The following is a 25458-nucleotide window of genomic DNA, read 5'->3' on the forward strand; positions in this document are numbered from 1 at the left end:
AATAAAATTTCAATTTTTGTTTACACAAAAAAAAAGGAAAAAAATTGTTTTAAAAATGAAAACAATACAAAACTGTTCCAAGAGAATATGAGATGCAATTAATTACATGAACAATGAGAATAAATGCACAAAACATACTCTATTCTGTATCTATAAGTAAAACTATTTATAGAAAAACTTACTCGAATTTTTGTCCATAAAATAAGCCAGCAAACATCTTAAAACGGCCTGGTGAGCTACGACTAGAACGTTTTCTTGCCTTTCAAGTTCCTAAGAAAGATGAGGAATAGGGCAAATTTGTAATCAAAATCTAACAAATGCTTTATTTGACACACTGAAAAATAAAGGTAAAGAAATTTACCATTATGACAGGTTCCAATCTTGAAACTAAGTCTTCATACGACTAGAAGGGAAAAACATTGAACATTAATATTTGACTCACTAAAAACTCGGGAACCAAATTATAGTGTCTAGTCAGAAGCACTTGCCCCATATGGGGGGGGGGGCAAGTGGGGCTCAAGTCCCCCCCCCCTAAAAATCAGAATTTCCTTTCTTTTAGTATTTTTTTCTTTACAAAAATGAAAAAGCACTCCTCCAACCATTAATGAATAAGTTATTAAAAATATCAAATTTTAATAACTAATCTGTACTGAAATCAGTTTCTATGGGGAAAATATCTGACCCCCCTCCCCCTTAATTGGGGGACATGGGTTAACATGGGTGCCCAAATTTTGCATATGGGCACCCATGGTCAGAAGTGTTTAGGGGCCATCAATAATGGAGGCAGTGAGAAGCAAATGGATGCAAGTGGACATTTTCAAGTTTTGAGTAAAACACGTCTAAAGATAAGGTCCTAAGTAGGCCTTCATTGAAATATTTTTCTAAATCTTGATGTACAGCAGCACCAACCAGAGCTACTAGTACTATCTCTTGCCCCAAGACAGAGGAGAGGTTCTCTACTATTTGTACTGGTTATCTCCGAATTTTTAATTGTGCTACTTACATCCCTTTGCTTCTCACTGCCTCAAATGATCTCACTTTTTTTCAACATTTTTTATCCTCTCTTACACTTCATCTCATCCCTTGTTATAAGCAGTTTCTCATAATCACATTCACCTCAAAAAAAAAAAAAAAAAAAATGCATGCTGTCACATCTTGTTACCTCTTCCTTTTCCTTCCTCACATCATTGTGACATCATTTGCGGCCAGCCCCTTAACTATAATTTGAATTGCATGACTCAGGGATGAAATAATAACAAAAATATCCCTTGAATATAAGCATAAGCCTAAACACAAAGAGGTTCATTTCAGGAAAATTGGCAGAAAACTGGAGGAGGAGAGTCCAAATATTCAATAAGTTGATGCTTGTTCCTGAAAACAAAGGAAAAAGTAACAAAATTTAGATTACTACCGGTTAGATCTATTGGGTGATGAAAGTGCTGAAGTACAGAAGATTTTTGACCATGGAGCAGACTCTATTTCCTTCATAGAGTAAGGGAAAAAATTTGAAGAACATTGTGTTCCGTGCTAAAATATTTTTTCTGAAAAACTTAAGTCTTTTTATGCAAACTTGATGACATTCAACAAGTACCTAGAACAGGTAAGACATTGGTAGGAATATGATAATTAGGAGCAGGCCGTGCTTAGGGGGTGGCAAACTGTGCGGCCGCACAGGGCCACTAAAATATAATAACTAGACGATGTTAATGGGACTGATTTATGCACAGAGTTAAAAGTTCTTGTAAATTTCATTCCAGAAACTAACTTAAACACTAGATGCACTTAAACATTTGTTGAAAAAGTTTCCAGGATGCTTTACCAAATGTTGTAATTGCTTTACGAATTTTACAAACTGTACAAGTTACAGTTGCCTCTGTAGAATGTATATATTATAATTAAAATGTATTTAAGAAGATCAACTAGACTAATGCTCGTGTTATGTATTTCTTTAGATTATTCAAACTTAACTGATCGATTTGCTGCTCAAGAAGCTAAAACAGTTAATCTTCAGTAGGTTTTTTTTTTCTTTTTAAAATTATATTGTAATTTAATTGTCTTTAGATTTTTCTTTTTTCAAAATTAATGTTTGTTTTCGGCAAGTTTTGTTGTGTGTTTCTTTTCTTTTTTAAATTCACATAATATAGCAATTTTTTAAAAAATGTCAAAATATTGTCGATTTTTATGTGCTGGGGTTGGTCTGGGTTGTAGTGTGTGATAACGAAATGTGTTATGTTTTAGGAGAGAATAGATAAATAACAAAAATGATTATTTATTGACTATTAAAACAAATTTCGCACAGGGCCGCTAAAACTCTAAGCACGCCCCTGATTAGGAGAACAGGAAAGCTTAATAAGGATTGTAACCTAATAGGTATAAAGACCTCAAGACAACAAGGTAGGTATAAAGAAAGATGAATAAATGCTCAGCCTACAAAAAAAAAAAAACTTGCACTAAATGCAAAATGAATCACTTAGAAAAATCATGTTATATGGTTAAAGTTCTTAACTATAAGTTAAGACCTTTAACCAGTACTATATAAAACTATATAAAAACGGGAATCCTGTCACTATAATACAAAAAAAAAAAAAAGACACAGAAAACTAAAAAAAAAAAGCTAGAGAGAGAAATTATAATTGCAACAAGCATTTGACACAAGTGCATCTCAAGCCGTTCCTTCGGGAAAAAGCATAGAGACAAATCAAAAGAGATCAATCATGTCAAGACTTTAAATGAATTAAAGTATGTACATTTTAATCCTGAAATATATAAAATATGTTTAAGCCAGCTTAAACATTAAAATGCATACTTCTCCTCTTGGATATCTGTACTTGAACTTGTCTGAATCTCTGGCAGAAAATTCTTGTGGATATTTTTCTTTGATTTCTTCATATGTCATCTCTTCACAAATGCCCTATTTTCAAAAATTTTTATCAACAAAAAATAAAAGGAAATTTACTGTAGAAACAACTAAAATGGAAAATTCAAAAATCCATTTAAGATGCAGCATTATTTGTCAACAGCGCATTAATGTAAATGCTCGTTCCAATAAATAATGTCATTGCATAAATGACATTATTTATAAGAATGAACACTTTTTAAAAACATTTAGAAAAATTCAAAAATAGATTTGTACTTAAAAAAATAGGGATAAAGAAATAACAAATTTCAATAGTAAAACAAATAATATGTATATAAGTGTGTGTATGTTCCCTATACAAATCCACAGTTTACATCAGATCTTGACCTAACTTGACAGGGAGGTACTTGGGAACCGGAGAAGGAACGTAGGGGGTTTTCAAACACCGAAAAAGTACTGAACCATTCGAATTTTGATTTTAAGGACCCAAAAATGGCATTAAATGGATCGTTCTACCCAAAATAATTATCTGACAAGTTCAAATTTAGAATCATTTGAAAGCCTGCGAAAAATACCTCTAAACTTAATATTTTCTTTGAATTTCAAAAAAAAAAAAAAAAAAAATCAAGGCAGTAAAATCATCGGGAAAAAATTTAAAAGCATTAATAAGCCTAATGTAACTCTATTTTCCTAAAGGAAAATAATCATTTGCGCCATCTCATTTTAAATTAGCGTTCAGAAGCTTGCTACATTTTTTTTCCTCGGCTGTGACGAAATAAATTTATTATTTTTATTTTGAGGCGAAAATATCCCCTGTTGATTATTATTCGACTATTTATCTTCTTTCTTTTTTTTTTGTAGTGCCAGCACACAGGGCCATATATGGGGGGGAGGGGGGTCTTAGGGTTCAAACCCTTCCTCGAAAAGTTCGGTTTGACATTTAAATGTTCGTTTATATTTAAAATTTTCCAAAAAATATTGTTCCAAAACTCAAATGTCTTTCACATGTATATTAATTGCATAAAACGCTTTCATAATAGATAACCCTAGGACCTGAACATTAGCACAAATAGCGCAAAGCTCTGCATGCAAGTTTTTAAACCCTCCCCGAAATTATTTTCTGGTTACGGCCCTGCCAGCAGAAGATAATCAAGGATTTTAGTTGTATTAATGGAGGGTTGCGTTTCATTTATTTGGGAATTTTTGATTTGTCGTTTTGTGCCTTTAAGAATGATTATTTTGACAAAAAATTTTACAGCATTTTTTTTTCTGTAATTGAAGCCTGATTGATGGATATGCATACTTGATATGACTTTTATTTTCTCGATAGACAGCGCAAAGTGGGGCAGTATGAAACATAATAAACACAAACATAGATAAACATAAATGTAAACTAACAGCATCTATTTCATTAAGAGCTTTCCAACGTTCCTGGGGTGCAATTATACCAGAAGCAGTTTGCACTGTCCTTTTCAGTAAGCTGGTCCAAATTCGTAGTCGAGGAATCTGTTGTTCTTTTATGTACTTAGCCAACATTTTTGCATACTAAAAAGGAAAACAACAAAATTTACAACACTCATTTATCTGAATACAAAAAAAGAGAAGTTTCAACTGTATATTGAGTATTTTTCTTTATATTTTTACATTACTGTTTGAACTAAATGTATGTAAAGAGTTCTTACTTCCCATCCTCTTTCCGATAATTCAGAATCTCCTCCTATTCTCCCTAAAGCATTAAACTCGCTCTCCCCATGCTATAAAAAAATAATAATTAATACAAATAATTATATTATAAGGTGATTCATCAAAAGGTACTTTTTCCAAAAATAGTACCTCTTAAGAAAAGATACAGTTTTTGGAATAAAAATAGTACCTTTAATAGAAATTTAAAATAATTTAAAAAATAATCCATTTTATTGAATAATCTTGACATTAGCACAAAAGAACTATTCTTGAGGTTTATGTTTTAAGTACAACTTTTTTCTCTGTAACTGCGGTTAACATGATCTATTTTGAAATTCCAAATTTCAATGAGACACTGGAGCATTTGAAGGTTCTGGACAATGACTCAAGTAATGTCGGCCTCCAACGTCTCAATTGTTGCCGCCTTATCCTTGCAGACTTTTGATTTATATAATCCAAAAGAAAATGCAGCTCACTGATTCAAAGCATGAAATAAGCTGCTCAACTAATTGGTCTGTCAATAATTGGTCTCACAGGCTACTACTTTTTTCTTTTGAGTTACCTAAAATCAAAAGTCTACTCTATTAGAAAAATTTCTTGCATCAACCTTGACAGATCTTGATATTATACTGACGGTGTCAATATTGACGTGTTTCATACTGCATAAAGGTTGCAGAAAGATTAAAAAGCAATATTACAATAACAAGTATGCAACATTGTATTCATCTTAAAATAATAATATTGATATTACCTTACAATATCAGCATTGCATACATGTTGACGCCGTCAAGATGGTAATGATTTTATGCCCTCGCCGTCAAAATGGTATTGATTTCATGCTGTCGCCGTCAAGGTAATTAGTACACAATAGAACAGGACCACCTTCGTTGATACTTGCGCATGTGCACAGTTCTTTATACCCAACGTCCCTTGTATTGCTCGCACGTTATCTTCCTCCTTCAACCTTGTATATAGTCAGACCAGGAGCTTCACGCTGCACGTGGCATTGCATTCTTTAGGCTTCGCTAAGTTGGTTGCTAAGTTATTAGTGTGGAATAGTATTGTTTAAGGAAGAACTTATGAATGATTGATAACTGCATTTGTTTATTCATATAGTACTAGACAAGCCATATCGCAGACAATGGGCAATCAATGATAGAAATGGCCGAAAAAAAGGTTTTTCGTCCCTAGACTTTCGAAACAAAGGACATGCAGCCCAGAATTTCATATTATCACTTCAATCTCACGAGTAAGATAAATTTTATGCAATGATTAATTTGTGTGCATTTTATCTTCATTTGTGCAAAGTTTTAAGTTGGGATCTCAATGAGATCATATTTTTATGAATTTTTAAATAAAATTTGACTTATGAAATAATGACATTTTTCAGATTCTAACTAGTTAAATATGGGGTTCTCTTACTGGGGATGGTCTAGTAAGTAGTAATTGATCATTCTTGAAATGAGCTGACATGAATTTTTAGATTGGTATCCAAAGCCGATATTACTCGTCTCATTGCCCAAATAAGACTAGGAATGCTCCAATGCTTCATTGAAAATTGGAATTTCAGAATGGATTATGTTAGCTGCAGTTATGGCCAACATTTGAAAAAAATAATATTCAAAAATCAAATTTCAAGAATGATTCTTTTGTATTGCAATAAAGATTAATCAACAAAATTGATTTATTTTTTTTTTCTTGTTCTTTTTGAAAAAGTACCTCTCAATAAATCACCCAAGAAATAAAAATAGCGGCTGATCAAGGAATAATGCAATGAAAAATATTATACAGTAAACTCCCGACTATCCACAAGCGGGTTATCTGAGAGTCATTTAAAAATCAGGAACATGTATTTTCACAGCAAAAAGCAAATACCAATAGCTGGTTTATTGTCAAATTTAAAAAAAAGAAAAAAACTCAGTTGTTTTGGTTTCATTATTTATTGTACTTTCTTCATTGTACATAGACTTGTTCTTCATTGAAGTTAAGTTCTGTTGTGCAAAAATACAAAACATTTCTTCTGTACTGTATTTATTTTCACTGTTTGAAGAAAGTAGTATGCATCAATACAGTTAAGATTTTGCGGAAGGATAATTTTTACCTTATTTGTCCCTCATTTTAGCCTTTTTGCTGTTTATCCGCGATTTTTATTATCCACATCGCTTGTGCCACCCAATTCTGTGGATAATCGAGAGTTTATTGTACAATGTACACCCAAATATATTGCTGTATATCCATTTTGAAATGTTGCTTTTTGAAATATGCACTTCCTAATATGATCAAGAAATTCTGTTATGAGGAATGTACACAATTCCCCCCCCCCTCCCCTTACAAAATAATAGAACAGCAATGAAAGCAAAAAATTATAGAAAGTATCTATTCAGAAAAACATGAGAGCTTCTAAAAAAATTTAACTACAGCAAAAATTATATTATCAGAAAGAAAAAGAAAAGAAGTTATTAAAATATTTTGTTTATTTTTTATCTGACACTCACATATGCAGGACAGTAATGCTATTTTTTGACACATTTTTGATAATAATTGAGCTTAAAAAATCTCTGCTCAATTCTATAACATTAATTACTTACGAAAGTGTAGAAAAAAAATCTTATTCATTTTTGATCAGCCCTCACATGAATAGATTTATAAACTACACTATAAGAGAAAAAAACTTTAAATAAATAACATCAAAATTAAAAGAGTTTCATAAATTTCTTCTGAACATATAAAGTTCATCTATGATTTGAAATTTTTCATTGAATACAAAATAAACTTTGAACTGACATGCTATATTAATAATCACTAAGTGTCAATTTCTATTTCTATATGATTTTACTTTGCTAAGCAAGATTTTTTTTTTTCCTATTTGATAAAATTGTTTTAAAATGAGTATGCTTTTTACCTAAAATCAATTTTTGCAACAATTGCATATGGCAGTGTGCTACGTAGCTAAATTCGACACTTACCCTTGTAAGATAAATAGAACGAGGAATAATGTGAATATTCATCAGATAATAAACAATTCTGCTCTGGATATGACCTATAAATAGAAAAAAACTATTTTGAAGATAATTGCATGTTGTCAGCTGTAAGTATCAAAAATGAATCATATATTTTTTAACAAACATATTAATAATTTCATCAGCAGATCAAGACTTTCTGCTATTAATGCAAACCAACATATGCCTGAGCCAATTGAAAAAAGCTTACAGGTAATTTTGAGCAGCGTTTCTTAACCACTCTCCACTGCAGACTAGACTGGAAAAAATTTGAAAAAAGTTTCTGGATCAGTGAAAATTTTTTTTTTTGCTTTTCACGAGAAAGAAAAATTACGAAAACTGTTACAGTAAAACCTGTAAAGTTGACCACCCTTGTAAGTTGACCACCTGTCTATGTTGACCACTTTTGTCAGGAACGGAATTTGTCCTATCTCATATAATGAAGGAAAACCTCTGTAACTTGACCACCTCTCTATCTTGACCACCTGTCTATCTTGACTACTAATGTACGCCGAATTTGGTTTGAAGTATTGTAAAAAACCCTTTGTAAGTTGACCACTTGGTTTTTTTTTTAAATTTTCTGCAGTAAATTATTTTATTTTATTATTTATTCATTATTATTATTATTATTATTATTTGATAGCTTTCAAAGAATGTTTTTAATGCTTTGATGACAGACTAGCATTTTACTATATTCAGTAAATTACCGCCCATTAGCCAGGGCTAAAGCAGAAATACGTGAAATACACCGCCAGCTCAGTCATTTCCAGCCGAGGACTGCAGTTTCGTGCTTATTAGCACTCATCAGCCCGGCATAGGAAAGTGACTGAGCTGGAGATGGAAAACCACTTAAGGAAGCCAAGAGTGCGAAACAAACTGGTAGCTTGCTCTTTATTCTCTAAACTTGTTTTTCATTTGTTGTTCTATTTGAGATAGCTTTTTGTTCTCTGTTCAATGAAAATAGGTGTCAGTAGAAAAGTTCAAAATCTTTTCTTTCAGTTGCAATATGTTATGGCAACATAGGAATTGTGCAAAAAGAGCTGGCCCGGATCTAGATATTTTGGGCCTCCCTGCAACAAAATATGTTGGGCCCCTCCCTAGTGGCCAGCAGTGTCTATTTGTAAAGTGCATAAGTTTTAGTGCTAGTTTTTTTCTATTTTATCTTCAATTTCTAGGGTCATTAGCCCTTTTAAGGACAGGGGCCCCTCACACTGCGGGTACACAGATCTGGGCTGCTAATGAGTAAAGTTACATGTTTCTGGTGCAAGGGATTAAGAGACAGGACATTTTAATTTTGCCTTTATGAACTGGGAGAGTCGAGCTTGTTACTCTTTGTGCTATACATAAAAAGGCTTCAAAAAGAAAGTTAGTTGAACTTGAGATTAATAAAAAGTATGAAATATTAAAATTAATTGAAAATGGAGAAATCCAGAGGAAATTAGCTGGCATATATGGAATTTCTGAACCTACAATGTCTAATATAGTTAAAAACAAGGAAAAAATAACAAAATTATTTTTTGTTTATTATTAAAATACTAATAGGTATTTTTAATTATTGTTTCACTTTCAATAATGTTAAACACTGAAAGTGAGTTTAACAGAAAGAGTAAGGGTGAACTCTACAAAAAATGAATACATGATGCAAGAAATGACAAAAAAAAGAAACATTACCGCCCTTTATAAGTTGACCACCTGTCTAAGTTGACCGCCAAAGTTCTGAACCGCAAGTGGTCAACTTACACAGGTTTCACTGTATTAGAAAACTTACATATGTTAATTCTGGTATCCGGATGTAAACCCGACAGTCGAAATACCGACAAGCCAGAATCCCGACAGCCGAAATCTCGACGAGCCAGAATCCCGACGGAGTCGAAATCCCGACAAACCAAAATCCTGACAAGGTCGAAATCCCAACAGACCAAAATCCCGACAGGGTCGAAATCCCGACAGACCAAAATTCCGACAGAGTCAAAATCCCGACAGACCAAAATCCCGTCAAGGTCGAAATCCCGACAAGCCAGAATCCCGACAGGGTCAAATTCCTGACAAATCAAAATCCCGACAAAACAAAATCCCGACTGTCCAATATCCAGGGCAGTAGAAATCGGAGTTGGGCTGGTTTTGGGGTTGAGGAGTCGGAGTCTGTAGTCGAAGTTTTAAAATTTCAAGAGTCGGAGTTGGTCATTTTCTGTCAAAGTCCACAACTCTGCCAGTGCTGGTGGAGTCGGACTGGTTTTGGAGTAAAAGAGTCGGAGTCGAAGGCTCTCCAACTCCGCAACCCTGGAAAAATCCCAACAGGGTCAAAATCCCAAAAAGGCCTAGCAGCCCCTCAACTGGTAAATTTTCGCTACAAAAATTTCGAAAGAATGCTAATTCAGTTTTTACTTCCTTTTACAAAAAAAGGAAGTATTGTATTCGCAAAAAAAATTTCACTCCAAAATCGGCCTTAATTTCCATTTTGCTTATCCCCAAATGAATGTTGAGTTTTTTTTTCGACCCGACCACACGTGGATACATGCGTAGGAACGTACAGACACCCGAAACATCCATTTTGACAATCCCCGAGTTAATTACAACGAGTTTTCTCGTGACGTCCGTATGTATGTGTATATGTATCTCGCATAACTCAAAAAAATTATGTCTTAGAAAGTTGAAATTTGGTACGTAGACTCCTAGAGGGGTCTAGTTGTGCACCTTCCCTTTTGGTTGCTTTCGGATGTTCCTAAGGGTTTTTTTACACCTTTTTGGAGGAAAATCATTGTTAATTTCAATGCTAACTTAAGTGGTGCTATAATTTGTCAAAAACTTGGAGATATATCGCCAAGCTTTCAGCCGCGAAGTTTTGTCGCCAACTTGGCGATTTTTTTTTCCAAATCTGTTGCCAATATTCAGAGAGTTGACCATTAAATTACGTTAAAATGTCCAATTTTGGGAAAATCAATCTGAATAAAGGTTTTTTTGCTTCGGTTCGCAACAAAAAATATTTAAAGTGTTTCTTTGCATAATCCAAGGCACTACTGTCATTAAATTGAGGTAAATGGTAGTCATGTGATGCACACATCAGCTAGTTATTTTATGTCCTGGGTATTTACATTACAAAGAAAACGAGCTGATGTGTGCATCACATGACTTCCTTTTACACCTATTTAATGTTATTTCCCCATTATTGCAGTTTTAATGCGATTCAAGAGTTAACTCTAAATATCACCAACAATGGTCACATTGAAACCAGATTTTAAAAAAATCGCCAAAGTGGGGACAAAACTTGGCAATTAAGAGACTGGCGATAAATTGCCAAGTGTCCTCCAAATTATAACACCACTTGAGTTTGCATCGAAATTAACAATGAATTCCCCCTAAAAAAGGTGCAAAAGACCCCTTTAGAAACACCCGAATGCAACCAAAAAGAGAGGTGCACAACTACACCCCACTAGGAGTCTAAGTACCAAATTTCAACTTTCTAGGACATACCGTTCTTGAATTATGCGACATACATACACACATACGCATATACGCACATACATACGTACATACAGACGTCATGAGAAAACTCGCTGTTATTAACTCGGGAAACGTCAAAATGGATATTTCGGGCGTCTATACGTTCTTAGGAACATATGTAATATTTTGCTAGTTTAGATTTTTTTTTTAAAGCTTGCTCATATTCTCTTTATTTTTTTCTCTTGGTTGATCTTGAGGCAAACTAAGAAAAATTTTAAATTTAATTTATTTTTCATTGCCTATTTAATCACGCTAATTATGACTCTCGCAAAATGATTAAAAAAATCAACTTAATACAGAAATAGGGCCAGTTTAAATAAATTTGCACGTGTACGCTAAATTTTGTCTGAAACCTTGCCTTACTTCTTGAGATAATAGCAGTCATAGTAAACGAGAAAGAATATCTGTTTGCGCCATCTCTTTGAAAGGATAAACACCAATAAAATTTAAAAAAATAAGCACCTTGTGTTTTACAAAGTCTGCAGACCAAATTTTGTCTGAATCATTGCATTACTTCTCGAGACATGGCAGTCACAAATAATGAGAGAAAAATGTTCGACTGCTCCGCCCTCCTGAAGCTATAGGCACCAAATCGAATCATCTGTACCTTCTGGGGTCTACCCTTTTTCTAAATCCGTCAATCACTTCTTGAGTTATAGAAGTCTCGCATGACATAGAAAATGTCGCACTCCACCCTCTTGGAGAAAATGGAACCAAAAGACCATTCAGCACCAAATCACATGTGATTCCATGCTTGTACGAAATGTCATTTGAATTCATATTGAAGTCTGTTTTGAAATAAAGAGATCACAAAAATAGCAATGTGTAATATGCAAATTAACGTGTAATATTACATATATGTAATATGTGTATATATATATATATATATATGTAATATGTATAAAAGAAGTGAACATTTTAAGTAATATGTAAACATATATTAAAAACTGAACATGTGTCGAGGACGTGGCGCCCGCCGAAGGCGGCTAGTATTTAGTTAAAAATTGTCTTTTATTAATCAAAATTGAGTGTTTCTATTTAGATTTTGTTATTGGGATTCTTGAGCTTGTCGAGATTTTGATGATGTCGGGATTCTGGCTTATCGGGATTTTGACTATGTCGGGATTCTGGCCATTCGGGATTTCGACCTTGTCGGGATCCTGGCTTGTCGGGATTCATGGCTTGTCGGGATTTTGACCATGTCGGGATTTTGACCCTGTCGGGATTCTGGCTTGTCGGGATTTCTACCATGGCGGGATTCTCGTTTGTCGGGATTTCGACCCTGTCGGGATTCTGGACAGTCGGGATTTTGGCCCTGTCAGGATATTGGGCAGTCGGGATACCATCTGTCGGGATTCTGACTTGTCGGGGTTTGGGCTGTCGGGATTTCGACCCAGACCCGTTAATTCTTATATATTCACTAGCATTCCCATACCTGGCATTGCTTAGGTAATGGAGTTAGCAAGAGTTAACAGTGCTTGGTGCACCTAGTTTCGAAAATCCCCTATAATAATTACTTATCTTAATATATAAAAATCTTCTGTGCGGACTTTTTTCACCATAAGGCTTTTAAACGGCTGGACCGATTTTGATCAAATATTTTGTGTGTAATTAAGTTGTGGCAAGCATGGTTTCGAAGCGCGATGAATCGAATCAGAAACGTTTTTGTTAATTAATTTAAACATTGGATGATTATATCTCCCAAATGTTTAATATTAATTTTAACCTATTGTTGAGCGAGAATTGAAATAAATATTTAACCCGTTGCCAAATGACAATAAGAAAGCCAGCTCTGCTTTTTGTAATGAAATTTCCTATTGTGATATTATGTCAATTGAGAATAGATAAAACGTAGAGAGAGAGAGAGAGTGAAGCCTTTTCTTTTTTTTCATTTCTTGAAAGCAAAGATTTTAGGCCCCGTGATGTATTTTAAAGTAAAGTACTGGAAGGTTCACGCAAAACGTTTGTTCTGTCGTCGTAGTTGAACCATGTGACCGGATTAGTGCTTTAGGTTTTCCTAACCAAATGATCAGAAAGCACCTTGCCTAGCAACATTTGTTTCTCGGATGAAATCCATCTGAGTTTTGGCACCAATGTCAAGAATACTTACTTAAAGGATTATCTAACTAATCAGAACATTATTAAAGGAAAAGATGATGGAATTTAAAGACGAAACAAATTTTATATTTTCGTCCACATAAATTACAACAGGGCAGTTCTGTACACAAAAGATCAGTGCAGTGGAAGATCTTTATCTTTGGCCAAAAGAACAAATTAGGCAATATATGAAGCTTAAAAAGTTTTTGTTCAAAAGATTGGACTGCTAATCGGTCGGAATTCGCTTCGCTCACTGATCAGCTGGATTACAGTAACGTGGTGGCGTGGCAACTTTGGCTATGAACAATAGAGTTGCGTGATCATTTATTTACATTTTAAAGCTACTGTTCATGTAATTTACTGTATTTTTTGTTTATTTGGCGAAATATTTCAAAGAATTGTTTTTCGTTTTTAAAGAGTTTTTAGTTATTTTAGTTGAAGAATGTGTTTGTTTTACATCAGGAGGGGGGGATGGGGAGGGATGAGTGGTTTTTGCTTACTCAGAACTGTTTTTACCTTTATAATTTTTCTAAACGATATCCTTTTGATTGTTTTATTCTTTTTCATATGGGGATGTTACAGCAGGATTTCCCGTTTGTTCTAAGTAGTTAGATTTTTACACTTAATATCTGAGGACACTTTTTATCCTTTGAGTATGGCTAAAGGAACAAACCATCAAGTACGGGAGAAAAAATAGTTAATAAAACAACTGCTCAGTGGGCATGAGATAAATGAAGTTGTAATAAATATACGCATTCCGACACCAGAGCAGCTTAAAACATTTTTTTTTTTTACTTATTATTTTCAACAGAACGGATCAAACACTTGATAGTTTATTGATAGTTTTTAACATTTCAATTTACAAAGTTTGAACAGAACAACGTCTGTCGGGTCCTCTAGTTACCTATAATTTTTTCTAATTTTGGGAGGGTCCCGGGGCCCCTCCCTGGACTCCTTATACGTATGCCATTGTCCTTAACCGATCTTTAACTGTTATTAACGATCCTTTTAAAGTATTGATTATCTTTGCAAACACAGGCCATCCACATTTTATTGTTATACCTATGTTTAAGCAAGAACTTTGTATACAACATTTTTAGTTTTTTTTCTGGTGTTAAAATTATTAAGCTGCTTGATGAACTGACTTTGGAGTAAGCTACATAAAATTGGCCATGTTGAAAAAAAAAAGTCTTCTCTTACATCGATCCCTGCTACTTTTAATGTCTGTCCTTGTGACTTATTAACGGTTATTGGGAAGCAAACTTTTACTGGAAACTGCACTCTTCTAAATTCAAAAGGATAGTCCGCCTGTGATGATGTTCTTAAAAACTTTCTCTAGTTTTGAAAAAATGAAAGCAAAAGATAGAAACATTATTATTTGACTTGAGAAAAGCCTCGAAGAATCACGTGAGAAACAAAACCAATATTAAATTTAAAATTTGCTATCGACCAAAAGTTGAGATGAAGTACTGAATAATGATTTGAATGGAGGAAAGCCTCCGAAAATAAAGGATTTAAATTTCAATGACAGGTTTTAATTTCACAGAAATTTAGGGGTTTTAATCAATTTCTCCTAAACTAATTGATATTTCGAAAAATCCTTTCTTACTGGATACTTTCGTAAACATGTGGACATGCTTGCCAAATTTCAAGTCTGAGACTTCAGAGGTATTGGCTGTGCGTTGATATATATATATATATATGTTATCTCAGGACATTGATTTTTATATATTAAGATTATGATTTGCTTATAATATTTTCAAAATAAGTCTATCGTAATTACTTAATATAAATGAACCTTTGAGAAAAAACAAAGAAAATAAAGAGTAATCCTAATATTAATGCAAAATACATCATTTGAAAAGGTTTTTTTTTCTTTTCTTTTCTTTTGAACAATATGAAAAACACACTTTTTACAAAAAAAAAGAACAAAATAATAATCATGATAAAATGTGACTAATTTATGCTTTATAACACTTCAATTAATTTGCATTGTATAAACAACATTGATCACAAGTTAAAGCAAATGCCTCAGCATTACCGATTATTCTCGATATAAACTCAGAACTTAGCTCTTTAAAAAAGACAAAAAATTACATCAATTTTCTTATAAACCTAATTCAAACCAGGGACAAGATGAACAGATGTACCGTATTATTAGTGACATGTCCAGTAAGGGATCCGTTATCATAATGGGGGATTTCAATTTTCCGGGAATTGATTGGAATAATTTTTATCCTGGTAATGGCAAAGAAGAGGAATTTTTAAAAGTAATTGGTGACTGTTTCTTAGATCAAGTTGTAACTCAGGGAACTCGTGAGGAGGCCATTTTGGATCTAGTTTTTTGTGACATAGGTAGTTTTGTTCAGGGGTTGAGTGTAGGGGAGCATATTGGAGATAGTGATCATAACAGCATTAGGTTCCGTGTTAAATTTGAAGTGTGCAAAGATGATAAATTTAGGTTTGTGCCCAATTTCAGAAACACCGATTTTGTTGCACTTAGGCAGAGCTTGAAAGAGGTTTTTTCGTCAGGGTTGGAAAATAGCGACGTAGGTCAGCAGTGGACGGAATTTAAGGATAAACTTGCTAAAACCGTTGGGGACTATGTTCCATTTAGGAGAAAAGGTGTTAGTACCAAAATTTGGCTCATGTGGTTCTCCAGGGAGACTAAAGAAGCTCTTAATTATAAGCAAGCCACTTTTCGTAAGTTTAAAGAAACTGGTCAGAGTGCGGAGAGGCTCCAGTATGGTAAGGCAAGGCGAAATTTTAAGTATTTGGTACGGATTCAGAAAAGGGAATTGGAGCAAAGGCTGGCAGATGACATTGATGGGAACCCTAAGAGGTTTTTTGCTTACGCTAATTCTGGGAAAGCTTGAAACAGTCAAATTGGGCCTTTGGTTGATGAGTATGGAAATTTAATCCAAAACGATAGGGATATTGCAAATGTTCTAAATAACTTTTTTTCCAGTGTGTTTAACGATAACTGTATCTCAACAGTTGACACTAACAAGACACAAGCTATTATACAGCTTGAGGATTTTGTATTTTCCAGGGAGGAGGTTTTATTTCATTTGAAAAAGATTAAAGCAACTAAAGCTCCGGGACCAGATAATATCTATCCAAAAATTTTAGTTGAATGTGCAGAGGAATTAGTGGATGTTATTTTGAATATTTTCAATGCTTCTTATAACTCGGGGACGGTGCCAGAGGACTGGAAGCTGGCTAACATAACGCCGCTCTTCAAGAAGGGGTCTAAAGGTATTGCTGGGAATTATCGACCTGTAAGTTTGACTTCGGTGATTTGTAAGATTTTCGAAACTTTGATCAAAATTAAGATCATGATGTTCTTAGAGACTAATAGTCTGTTGACTAGTTTGCAGTATGGTTTCAGGAAAGGTAAATCCTGTACTACTAATTTATTGCATTTCTACGACAAGGTTACCTCAGATTTAGATAACAAAAAATGTGAGGATGTTGTTTATATTGATTTTCAAAAAGCTTTTGACAAGGTACCGCATGTTGCTCTTCTCAGCAAGTTAGCTGACATTGGAATAGGAGGAAAAACTTTACTTTGGGTTAGAAATTGGCTTACTGGTAGGAAGCAAAGAGTAGTTGTGAGAGGAAATCATTCTAATTGGAGTGATGTTTTAAGTGGGGTTCCTCAGGGATCAGTTTTAGGGCCTCTTTTGTTTATTATATTTATGAATGACATCAATGAAAATATTTCTGGAAGCATGAATTGTTTCGCTGACGATGTAAAAGTTATGGGGATTGTCGAAAATGAAGAACAAGTAAAACAGCTGCAAGAGGATTTAGATCATATTACTAAGTGGGCAGATAAATGGGGTATGGCAGTTAATGTAGGGAAATGTCAAGTGCTACACTTAGGTCATGGAAATAAGCGTATGAGATATCGTTTACAGGGTTCAGTCATAAATCAGGCAGAAAATATAATGGATCTGGGTGTCTGTATAAATCAGGACTTCAAGTTTAGTCAACAGTGCAGTATTGCTAGTAACAAAGCCAACAAAATGCTTGGGTTCATCAATAGATCTATTTCAAACAAATCTAAGAAAGTTCTTCTGCCTTTATATAGGAGTTTAGTAATACCTCATTTGGAGTATGCTGTTCAGTTTTGGTCGCCTTATCTGAAGAAAGATATTTTTGTATTGGAAAGGGTTCAAAGAAGGGTAACTAAATTAGTAAGGGGACTCTCAGATTTAGATTATGATACCAGACTTAATAGGCTTAACATGTATAGCCTGGAGCAAAGGAGAGTCAGAGGGGACATGATTCAGTTATTTAAATTTATCAAAATGAAAGATGTAAATGGATTAAATTTTTGTGGGGAAAGCAGGACAAGGGGTCATTGTTTTAAGCTATTTAAATCTCAGGCTAACTTGGAAATCAGGAAAAACTACTACTTTAGCAGGGTCTTGGGCACTTGGAATAGCTTACCGGAAGAGGCGGTAATGAGCAAGGGAGTGAATAGCTTTAAGAGGGCCATTGATCTTCATTGGGGACTCTAATTAATTGACTAGGACCAGCCTAGCTGGGCCCAGAGCCTGTTGCTGGTCGTCACATTTGTATTTGTATTTGTATTAGTAGTCTGAAAATTCAAATTTGCTCATTGAACAAGTATTTCAACAATTAATGTGAAATCACACTAATAATTGTATCAGTTTTACTAACTTTATATGTAAGGGTAAGCCTGGTCTCTACACATACACCTGGTAGCAGAATGTTTTTCAGTAATTTGCGATGGAGACTAAAAACCCCAAAAAAGTGTGCAAGGTAGACCAGCATTAGATTAGTCGTAACACTTACCATGAATCAGCAAAAGGGAATGACTGAAAATAAAATACTAATTAAAAAAGTTACAAGTAAAACAAAGATGCAAAAGGTTCAAAATAAAATAGAGAGCTGAGGCACAGGTAGATGGAGGAGCAAGTGCTTCTGACCTCTCAGCCACTGAGGACTACTACACAGATTTTGGCCCTGTGTTTTTTGTTTTTACTTTGAACTGTATTTTTCTGCTTTAGATTTGAGAAGTTTCTGCAGAAAACTAAAAAAAAAAAGCCTCAAAAATCTGCGATGGGCGTGGCAGCATCAAACTGTTTCTGCTACTGGGCAGACGCAGATGAATCTAGTAAAACGTATTGTCTCTAGTTACAGTAATTTAAATAAAACTAGAATAAGCATCCACAAAACAATAAACAAAACTAGTAAATTACTACAATGTTAAGAAATTTGTAAACAAAATTTCTGCTACGAATATGTTAGAAACAGAAAACATAGGCGGATTTAGGACTGAGTTCCTGGGGGGGGCAGGATTTTTCTTTTTGAGCAATATTTTTACTGCTCCCCACCCACTCTCATGTTTTTGTCTATTTCCTGTGATGCATAAGTCCATGCTTTACTTTTTTGTGTCGTCGTTTCGTCGTGCGACAAGATGAACAGATGTACCGTATTATTAGTGACATGTCCAGTAAGGGATCCGTTATCATAATGGGGGATTTCAATTTTCCGGGAATTGATTGGAATAATTTTTATCCTGGTAATGGCAAAGAAGAGGAATTTTTAAAAGTAATTGGTGACTGTTTCTTAGATCAAGTTGTAACTCAGGGAACTCGTGAGGAGGCCATTTTGGATCTAGTTTTTTGTGACATAGGTAGTTTTGTTCAGGGGTTGAGTGTAGGGGAGCATATTGGAGATAGTGATCATAACAGCATTAGGTTCCGTGTTAAATTTGAAGTGTGCAAAGATGATAAATTTAGGTTTGTGCCCAATTTCAGAAACACCGATTTTGTTGCACTTAGGCAGAGCTTGAAAGAGGTTTTTTCGTCAGGGTTGGAAAATAGCGACGTAGGTCAGCAGTGGACGGAATTTAAGGATAAACTTGCTAAAACCGTTGGGGACTATGTTCCATTTAGGAGAAAAGGTGTTAGTACCAAAATTTGGCTCATGTGGTTCTCCAGGGAGACTAAAGAAGCTCTTAATTATAAGCAAGCCACTTTTCGTAAGTTTAAAGAAACTGGTCAGAGTGCGGAGAGGCTCCAGTATGGTAAGGCAAGGCGAAATTTTAAGTATTTGGTACGGATTCAGAAAAGGGAATTGGAGCAAAGGCTGGCAGATGACATTGATGGGAACCCTAAGAGGTTTTTTGCTTACGCTAATTCTGGGAAAGCTTGAAACAGTCAAATTGGGCCTTTGGTTGATGAGTATGGAAATTTAATCCAAAACGATAGGGATATTGCAAATGTTCTAAATAACTTTTTTTCCAGTGTGTTTAACGATAACTGTATCTCAACAGTTGACACTAACAAGACACAAGCTATTATACAGCTTGAGGATTTTGTATTTTCCAGGGAGGAGGTTTTATTTCATTTGAAAAAGATTAAAGCAACTAAAGCTCCGGGACCAGATAATATCTATCCAAAAATTTTAGTTGAATGTGCAGAGGAATTAGTGGATGTTATTTTGAATATTTTCAATGCTTCTTATAACTCGGGGACGGTGCCAGAGGACTGGAAGCTGGCTAACATAACGCCGCTCTTCAAGAAGGGGTCTAAAGGTATTGCTGGGAATTATCGACCTGTAAGTTTGACTTCGGTGATTTGTAAGATTTTCGAAACTTTGATCAAAATTAAGATCATGATGTTCTTAGAGACTAATAGTCTGTTGACTAGTTTGCAGTATGGTTTCAGGAAAGGTAAATCCTGTACTACTAATTTATTGCATTTCTACGACAAGGTTACCTCAGATTTAGATAACAAAAAATGTGAGGATGTTGTTTATATTGATTTTCAAAAAGCTTTTGACAAGGTACCGCATGTTGCTCTTCTCAGCAAGTTAGCTGACATTGGAATAGGAGGAAAAACTTTACTTTGGGTTAGAAATTGGCTTACTGGTAGGAAGCAAAGAGTAGTTGTGAGAGGAAATCATTCTAATTGGAGTGATGTTTTAAGTGGGGTTCCTCAGGGATCAGTTTTAGGGCCTCTTTTGTTTATTATATTTATGAATGACATCAATGAAAATATTTCTGGAAGCATGAATTGTTTCGCTGACGATGTAAAAGTTATGGGGATTGTCGAAAATGAAGAACAAGTAAAACAGCTGCAAGAGGATTTAGATCATATTACTAAGTGGGCAGATAAATGGGGTATGGCAGTTAATGTAGGGAAATGTCAAGTGCTACACTTAGGTCATGGAAATAAGCGTATGAGATATCGTTTACAGGGTTCAGTCATAAATCAGGCAGAAAATATAATGGATCTGGGTGTCTGTATAAATCAGGACTTCAAGTTTAGTCAACAGTGCAGTATTGCTAGTAACAAAGCCAACAAAATGCTTGGGTTCATCAATAGATCTATTTCAAACAAATCTAAGAAAGTTCTTCTGCCTTTATATAGGAGTTTAGTAATACCTCATTTGGAGTATGCTGTTCAGTTTTGGTCGCCTTATCTGAAGAAAGATATTTTTGTATTGGAAAGGGTTCAAAGAAGGGTAACTAAATTAGTAAGGGGACTCTCAGATTTAGATTATGATACCAGACTTAATAGGCTTAACATGTATAGCCTGGAGCAAAGGAGAGTCAGAGGGGACATGATTCAGTTATTTAAATTTATCAAAATGAAAGATGTAAATGGATTAAATTTTTGTGGGGAAAGCAGGACAAGGGGTCATTGTTTTAAGCTATTTAAATCTCAGGCTAACTTGGAAATCAGGAAAAACTACTACTTTAGCAGGGTCTTGGGCACTTGGAATAGCTTACCGGAAGAGGCGGTAATGAGCAAGGGAGTGAATAGCTTTAAGAGGGCCATTGATCTTCATTGGGGACTCTAATTAATTGACTAGGACCAGCCTAGCTGGGCCCAGAGCCTGTTGCTGGTCGTCACATTTGTATTTGTATTTGTATTAGTAGTCTGAAAATTCAAATTTGCTCATTGAACAAGTATTTCAACAATTAATGTGAAATCACACTAATAATTGTATCAGTTTTACTAACTTTATATGTAAGGGTAAGCCTGGTCTCTACACATACACCTGGTAGCAGAATGTTTTTCAGTAATTTGCGATGGAGACTAAAAACCCCAAAAAAGTGTGCAAGGTAGACCAGCATTAGATTAGTCGTAACACTTACCATGAATCAGCAAAAGGGAATGACTGAAAATAAAATACTAATTAAAAAAGTTACAAGTAAAACAAAGATGCAAAAGGTTCAAAATAAAATAGAGAGCTGAGGCACAGGTAGATGGAGGAGCAAGTGCTTCTGACCTCTCAGCCACTGAGGACTACTACACAGATTTTGGCCCTGTGTTTTTTGTTTTTACTTTGAACTGTATTTTTCTGCTTTAGATTTGAGAAGTTTCTGCAGAAAACTAAAAAAAAAAAGCCTCAAAAATCTGCGATGGGCGTGGCAGCATCAAACTGTTTCTGCTACTGGGCAGACGCAGATGAATCTAGTAAAACGTATTGTCTCTAGTTACAGTAATTTAAATAAAACTAGAATAAGCATCCACAAAACAATAAACAAAACTAGTAAATTACTACAATGTTAAGAAATTTGTAAACAAAATTTCTGCTACGAATATGTTAGAAACAGAAAACATAGGCGGATTTAGGACTGAGTTCCTGGGGGGGGGCAGGATTTTTCTTTTTGAGCAATATTTTTACTGCTCCCCACCCACTCTCATGTTTTTGTCTATTTCCTGTGATGCATAAGTCCATGCTTTACTTTTTTGTGCGTCGTTTTCATAGAGGGAGCTGGTATCAAGAGAGTGACGCAGGGCTCCCTTTTAAGTGGGAAATAGAGTATCTCCAATTTTAGGGGACCGGGAGGTTCTTCCCCGAAGGAAATTTTTTTAAATGGATATAAAATTCTGCATTCTGAAAGGTTAATTTGGATAGACGTAGAAATTGATAACTAGATTAAACAGTTGTACAGTATTGTTCAAACTTTGTAAGAAACAGCCATTTTAAGTTTGAAAGAAAAAATAAACTATAGATTTATCATTACAACAAAGTTTTTTTAATTATAAGTAGTGCAGAAAACGAAAAGGAATCGAGGTAGCGTATCATTTTTTTCCCCTGGCTTAACAGATTAACAATATGCAGTAGAAGTAATTGGAGCCCACTTTGCTTAGGATTTTCAAAGACTTATCTAATTATTTTCGAGGACTATAAATAAAATTATTTAACGCACTTCATTTGTACTTACCAGTCTCTGATATTTTAGTACTTGATTGTAAATTTTTACAGTCCTCTTCTAACTTTGTAAGAAATAGCTATTTTAAATTTAAAAGAAAAAAGAAACCATAGATTTCTCATAACTTTTCTTCAGTTGCAAGTGGGGCAGAAAACGAAAAGAAATAGAAGTAGTGTGTATTTTGTTCCGTGCTAAACAGATAGACAATATGCAGAAGAAGTAAGATAAAAGCAATCAATACAAAAGAATTTCCACTGCAATCTGGATTGAATAAATAGCAAGATATGACATATGTGAGCCACAAAAATTTATTTCAAATAATATGTTACAAACTCTAGAACCCTATTTTTTACATTTTTAATACAGGATGTGGCAAGGAGCTGAATTTGACATATTTTGGCATTCCTCCCCCTCTACCATTTGTTAGAAATTTTAAAATTTAAGGTTTGTAGCCAAACGTTTCCAAATATTATAGGTTTTCATGCAATTTCCATTTTTTAAGGAACGAGTCATGATTTTTTTTTTTTTTGGGAGTTAGGGATCCACTTCAAAGTAGGGGCCCTAAGCAATAGCTTGTTTATCTTATAGGAAAATTCGGCCCTGTTTGTAATTCACTCTTACCTGCAGATTTTTGCCTGATTTTTTGTAATTTTTACGAAAATTCGTCAGTTTTTACAGTTAAAGGATTTTTACGATTTTACCAATCTTTGTTAGGTTTTTATAGATTTGTATAAAATTTCAGCAAATTTTTCCAAAACTTTTGATGACTCAATTATTTAGATTTCAATAATGACAAGGACTGACTCACTTAGACTTAGATGATTATGACTTACCTTACTTTTTAAACAGTATTTATAAAGTAAGTAAAATTGTACTCTCCCTCTAAGTAAAAAGATTCATATAACACTCAGATAACTGAAATTTATTCAGTTTGCGATACTATTTTTTTCTCTCTCTCTTAAAAAAAAATTCTAATTTGTTAAAAAAATCGTCAATTATTATAAGTGTTGTAGCTTAATGTATAGCTCGTTTAGCCTATATTTTCATTCATATACTTGCCCAAATGGTTTTCAGTCCAAGATAGAAAATTTAGACACATTTTCAGCACCCCAGTGACAGTTGTACTATTTGTATTTAATGTTCTTTTTTTTTTCCTTTCTCCTATCAGAAAAGGACATTCGCTTTTCTCTTCATTTTCATTGAACTATTCAAAAAAGAAAAAGTCATGATTTTTTTTGTTTTAAGACTTTGGAAGATGTGTTGTTACTATATAAAGTCCTCCCAAAGCTGGGGGGCATTGCCCCATATGCCCCCTATAAATCCACCCATACCCTTTTGAACTATTCAAAAACGAAAAAAAAATTTTTTTTTTAGTGTTTGGAAGATGTGTTGTTACTACATAGTCCTCCCAAAATTGGGGGGCATTGCCTTCCTCTGCCCCCCCCCCCCATAAATCCGCCCATGACAGAAAAACAGACTTACATTCAAAAACTAATAGATGTAAAATTAGCGTTCAATTTGATATTACAGTACAACTTCAATTTAACGATACCATATTCAATGATTTCCTTAATTTAATGATACATTTAACAGTTCTGGATTTAACTAAACTGAATGTATATGTGCCTTGATTTAACGATATTCTTGATTTAACAGTAACTTTTTCCAGACCTTGGCAACCATTAAATCGGGGTTTCACTCAGGGGTGCCCATCCCCTCAAGTTCCATGGCGCAAATTCCCCCTCCCCCCCAAAAATTCTCCTCAACTCTCCCCCCCTTTTTTGTTTTTAGCTCGTTTTTTATTTTATTTATTTATTTTTTAAAAATAAGTTTTAATTTTTTTTTTCTTTTTAATATTTTTTATAAATTTATTCTTTTAAATATTTTTTTATTTATGTATTTAATTATTTTTAATTATTATTATTATTTTATTAGATAATTTCTGTGCTACTTCACACACTCACACACAAACTAAATAAATGAAATAAAAAATAAACAGAATGAAATAAAATTTAAAAAAAATACTAATTTAAATAAAAAATAAATCAATAAATAAATAAAAAGCAATTTTAAAATCCCCCCCCCAAAAAAAAAATTTTTTTTGATGGCGCAGCTTGCACCATAATCCCCCCTTGTGGGCACCCCCGGTTTCACTGTAGGTGTAAAATTAGAAAAGAAAAAAAAAGAACTTTCCTAAATTCTAAAGACAGAATTTATGACAAAAGTAATCAAAGATAATAATGCAAAAAACCTTCATGTCGATGAACGAAAACTTTTTGTCCAGCATTATAAACCTGCATAAAAGAGTAATTGCTTTCAATATTTTCGTCAAGTGGCTGATACACTTTGACATAGTGCTCAATGCGAAACATGAAGTCTGAGAGAGCTTCTTCAACATTTCGATTTCGATAATCAGGGCTGTTTACTTTCACTTCCTAGAAGGAAACAAAGGAATGATAAACATGAATACATGTGTTGTTATATATTGTGTAAACTATGTGTTTGTTTGTATATTTTTAAGCACAAAGTTTGATGCTTACCTTCAAATTTGCTTCGATTATGCTTGGGTCATCACAAGTAGATTCAACAAAAAACAATTTTGCTCCAAATTTTTCACATACAATTTCATGAATTAATTTTCGCCTGTCATAAGTGGTGTTCGTGGCATCATAAACCTAATGCCAAACTAAAATATAAGCTTTTGATAGTAAAATAATGAAGTTTCATATGCAATACATAAAAAAATTATATCAAACAAGAAAAAATAAAATAGTTAAATTATATTCCTCAATTTTTTTTATTTAAAATATACTGATAAAGCTCTGATTTATCATTTAAAATTTTATTATAAAACAAGTTTTAAATATTTCATTAAAGAAAGGTCGATCAGCAAAAGCACATAATTATCAGTTTGGTGCTAAAGAGCCTAATTGGAAGCTATCGTAGGCACATTTTAAAAAATTTAAAAAAAAATATTTTAATGAGGCATATTTTAAAAACAAATAGTCCATGGAGCATCCTAAATTAAAAACTGTTTTCAAAATGTTAGAAAATTAAGTTAACAATGCTACATTTGAGAGAGAGTTCTGTTATCCGAGTTATCAATAGTTGTG

At 33.9% G+C, this 25458-nt stretch overlaps 1 protein-coding gene across 4 annotated transcripts in view; it reads right to left on the minus strand.

Moving 5' to 3' along the window:
- Positions 1-25458, minus strand: part of LOC129222851 (6-phosphofructo-2-kinase/fructose-2,6-bisphosphatase-like) — a 141390-nt gene that overhangs the window by 19249 nt on the left and 96683 nt on the right. For all 4 annotated transcript variants that reach the window (XR_008580620.1, XR_008580619.1, XM_054857404.1 and 1 more), the window contains exons 5-12: positions 24886-25020; positions 24597-24780; positions 7507-7580; positions 4540-4611; positions 4256-4402; positions 2807-2911; positions 362-403; positions 183-270 (exon numbers count right to left, since the gene is read on the minus strand). Coding sequence is in view for 2 of the 4 variants with exons in the window: in XM_054857404.1 (XP_054713379.1) it covers positions 183-270; positions 362-403; positions 2807-2911; positions 4256-4402; positions 4540-4611; positions 7507-7580; positions 24597-24780; positions 24886-25020 (847 nt within the window). In the remaining 2 variants the exon portion in view is untranslated. The remainder of the gene's footprint in view (positions 1-182; positions 271-361; positions 404-2806; positions 2912-4255; positions 4403-4539; positions 4612-7506; positions 7581-24596; positions 24781-24885; positions 25021-25458) is intronic.

The sequence above is a fragment of the Uloborus diversus genome, chromosome 5 (genome assembly GCF_026930045.1).
Source record: "Uloborus diversus isolate 005 chromosome 5, Udiv.v.3.1, whole genome shotgun sequence".
In the NCBI taxonomy this organism is placed as follows: Eukaryota; Metazoa; Arthropoda; class Arachnida; order Araneae; family Uloboridae; genus Uloborus; species Uloborus diversus.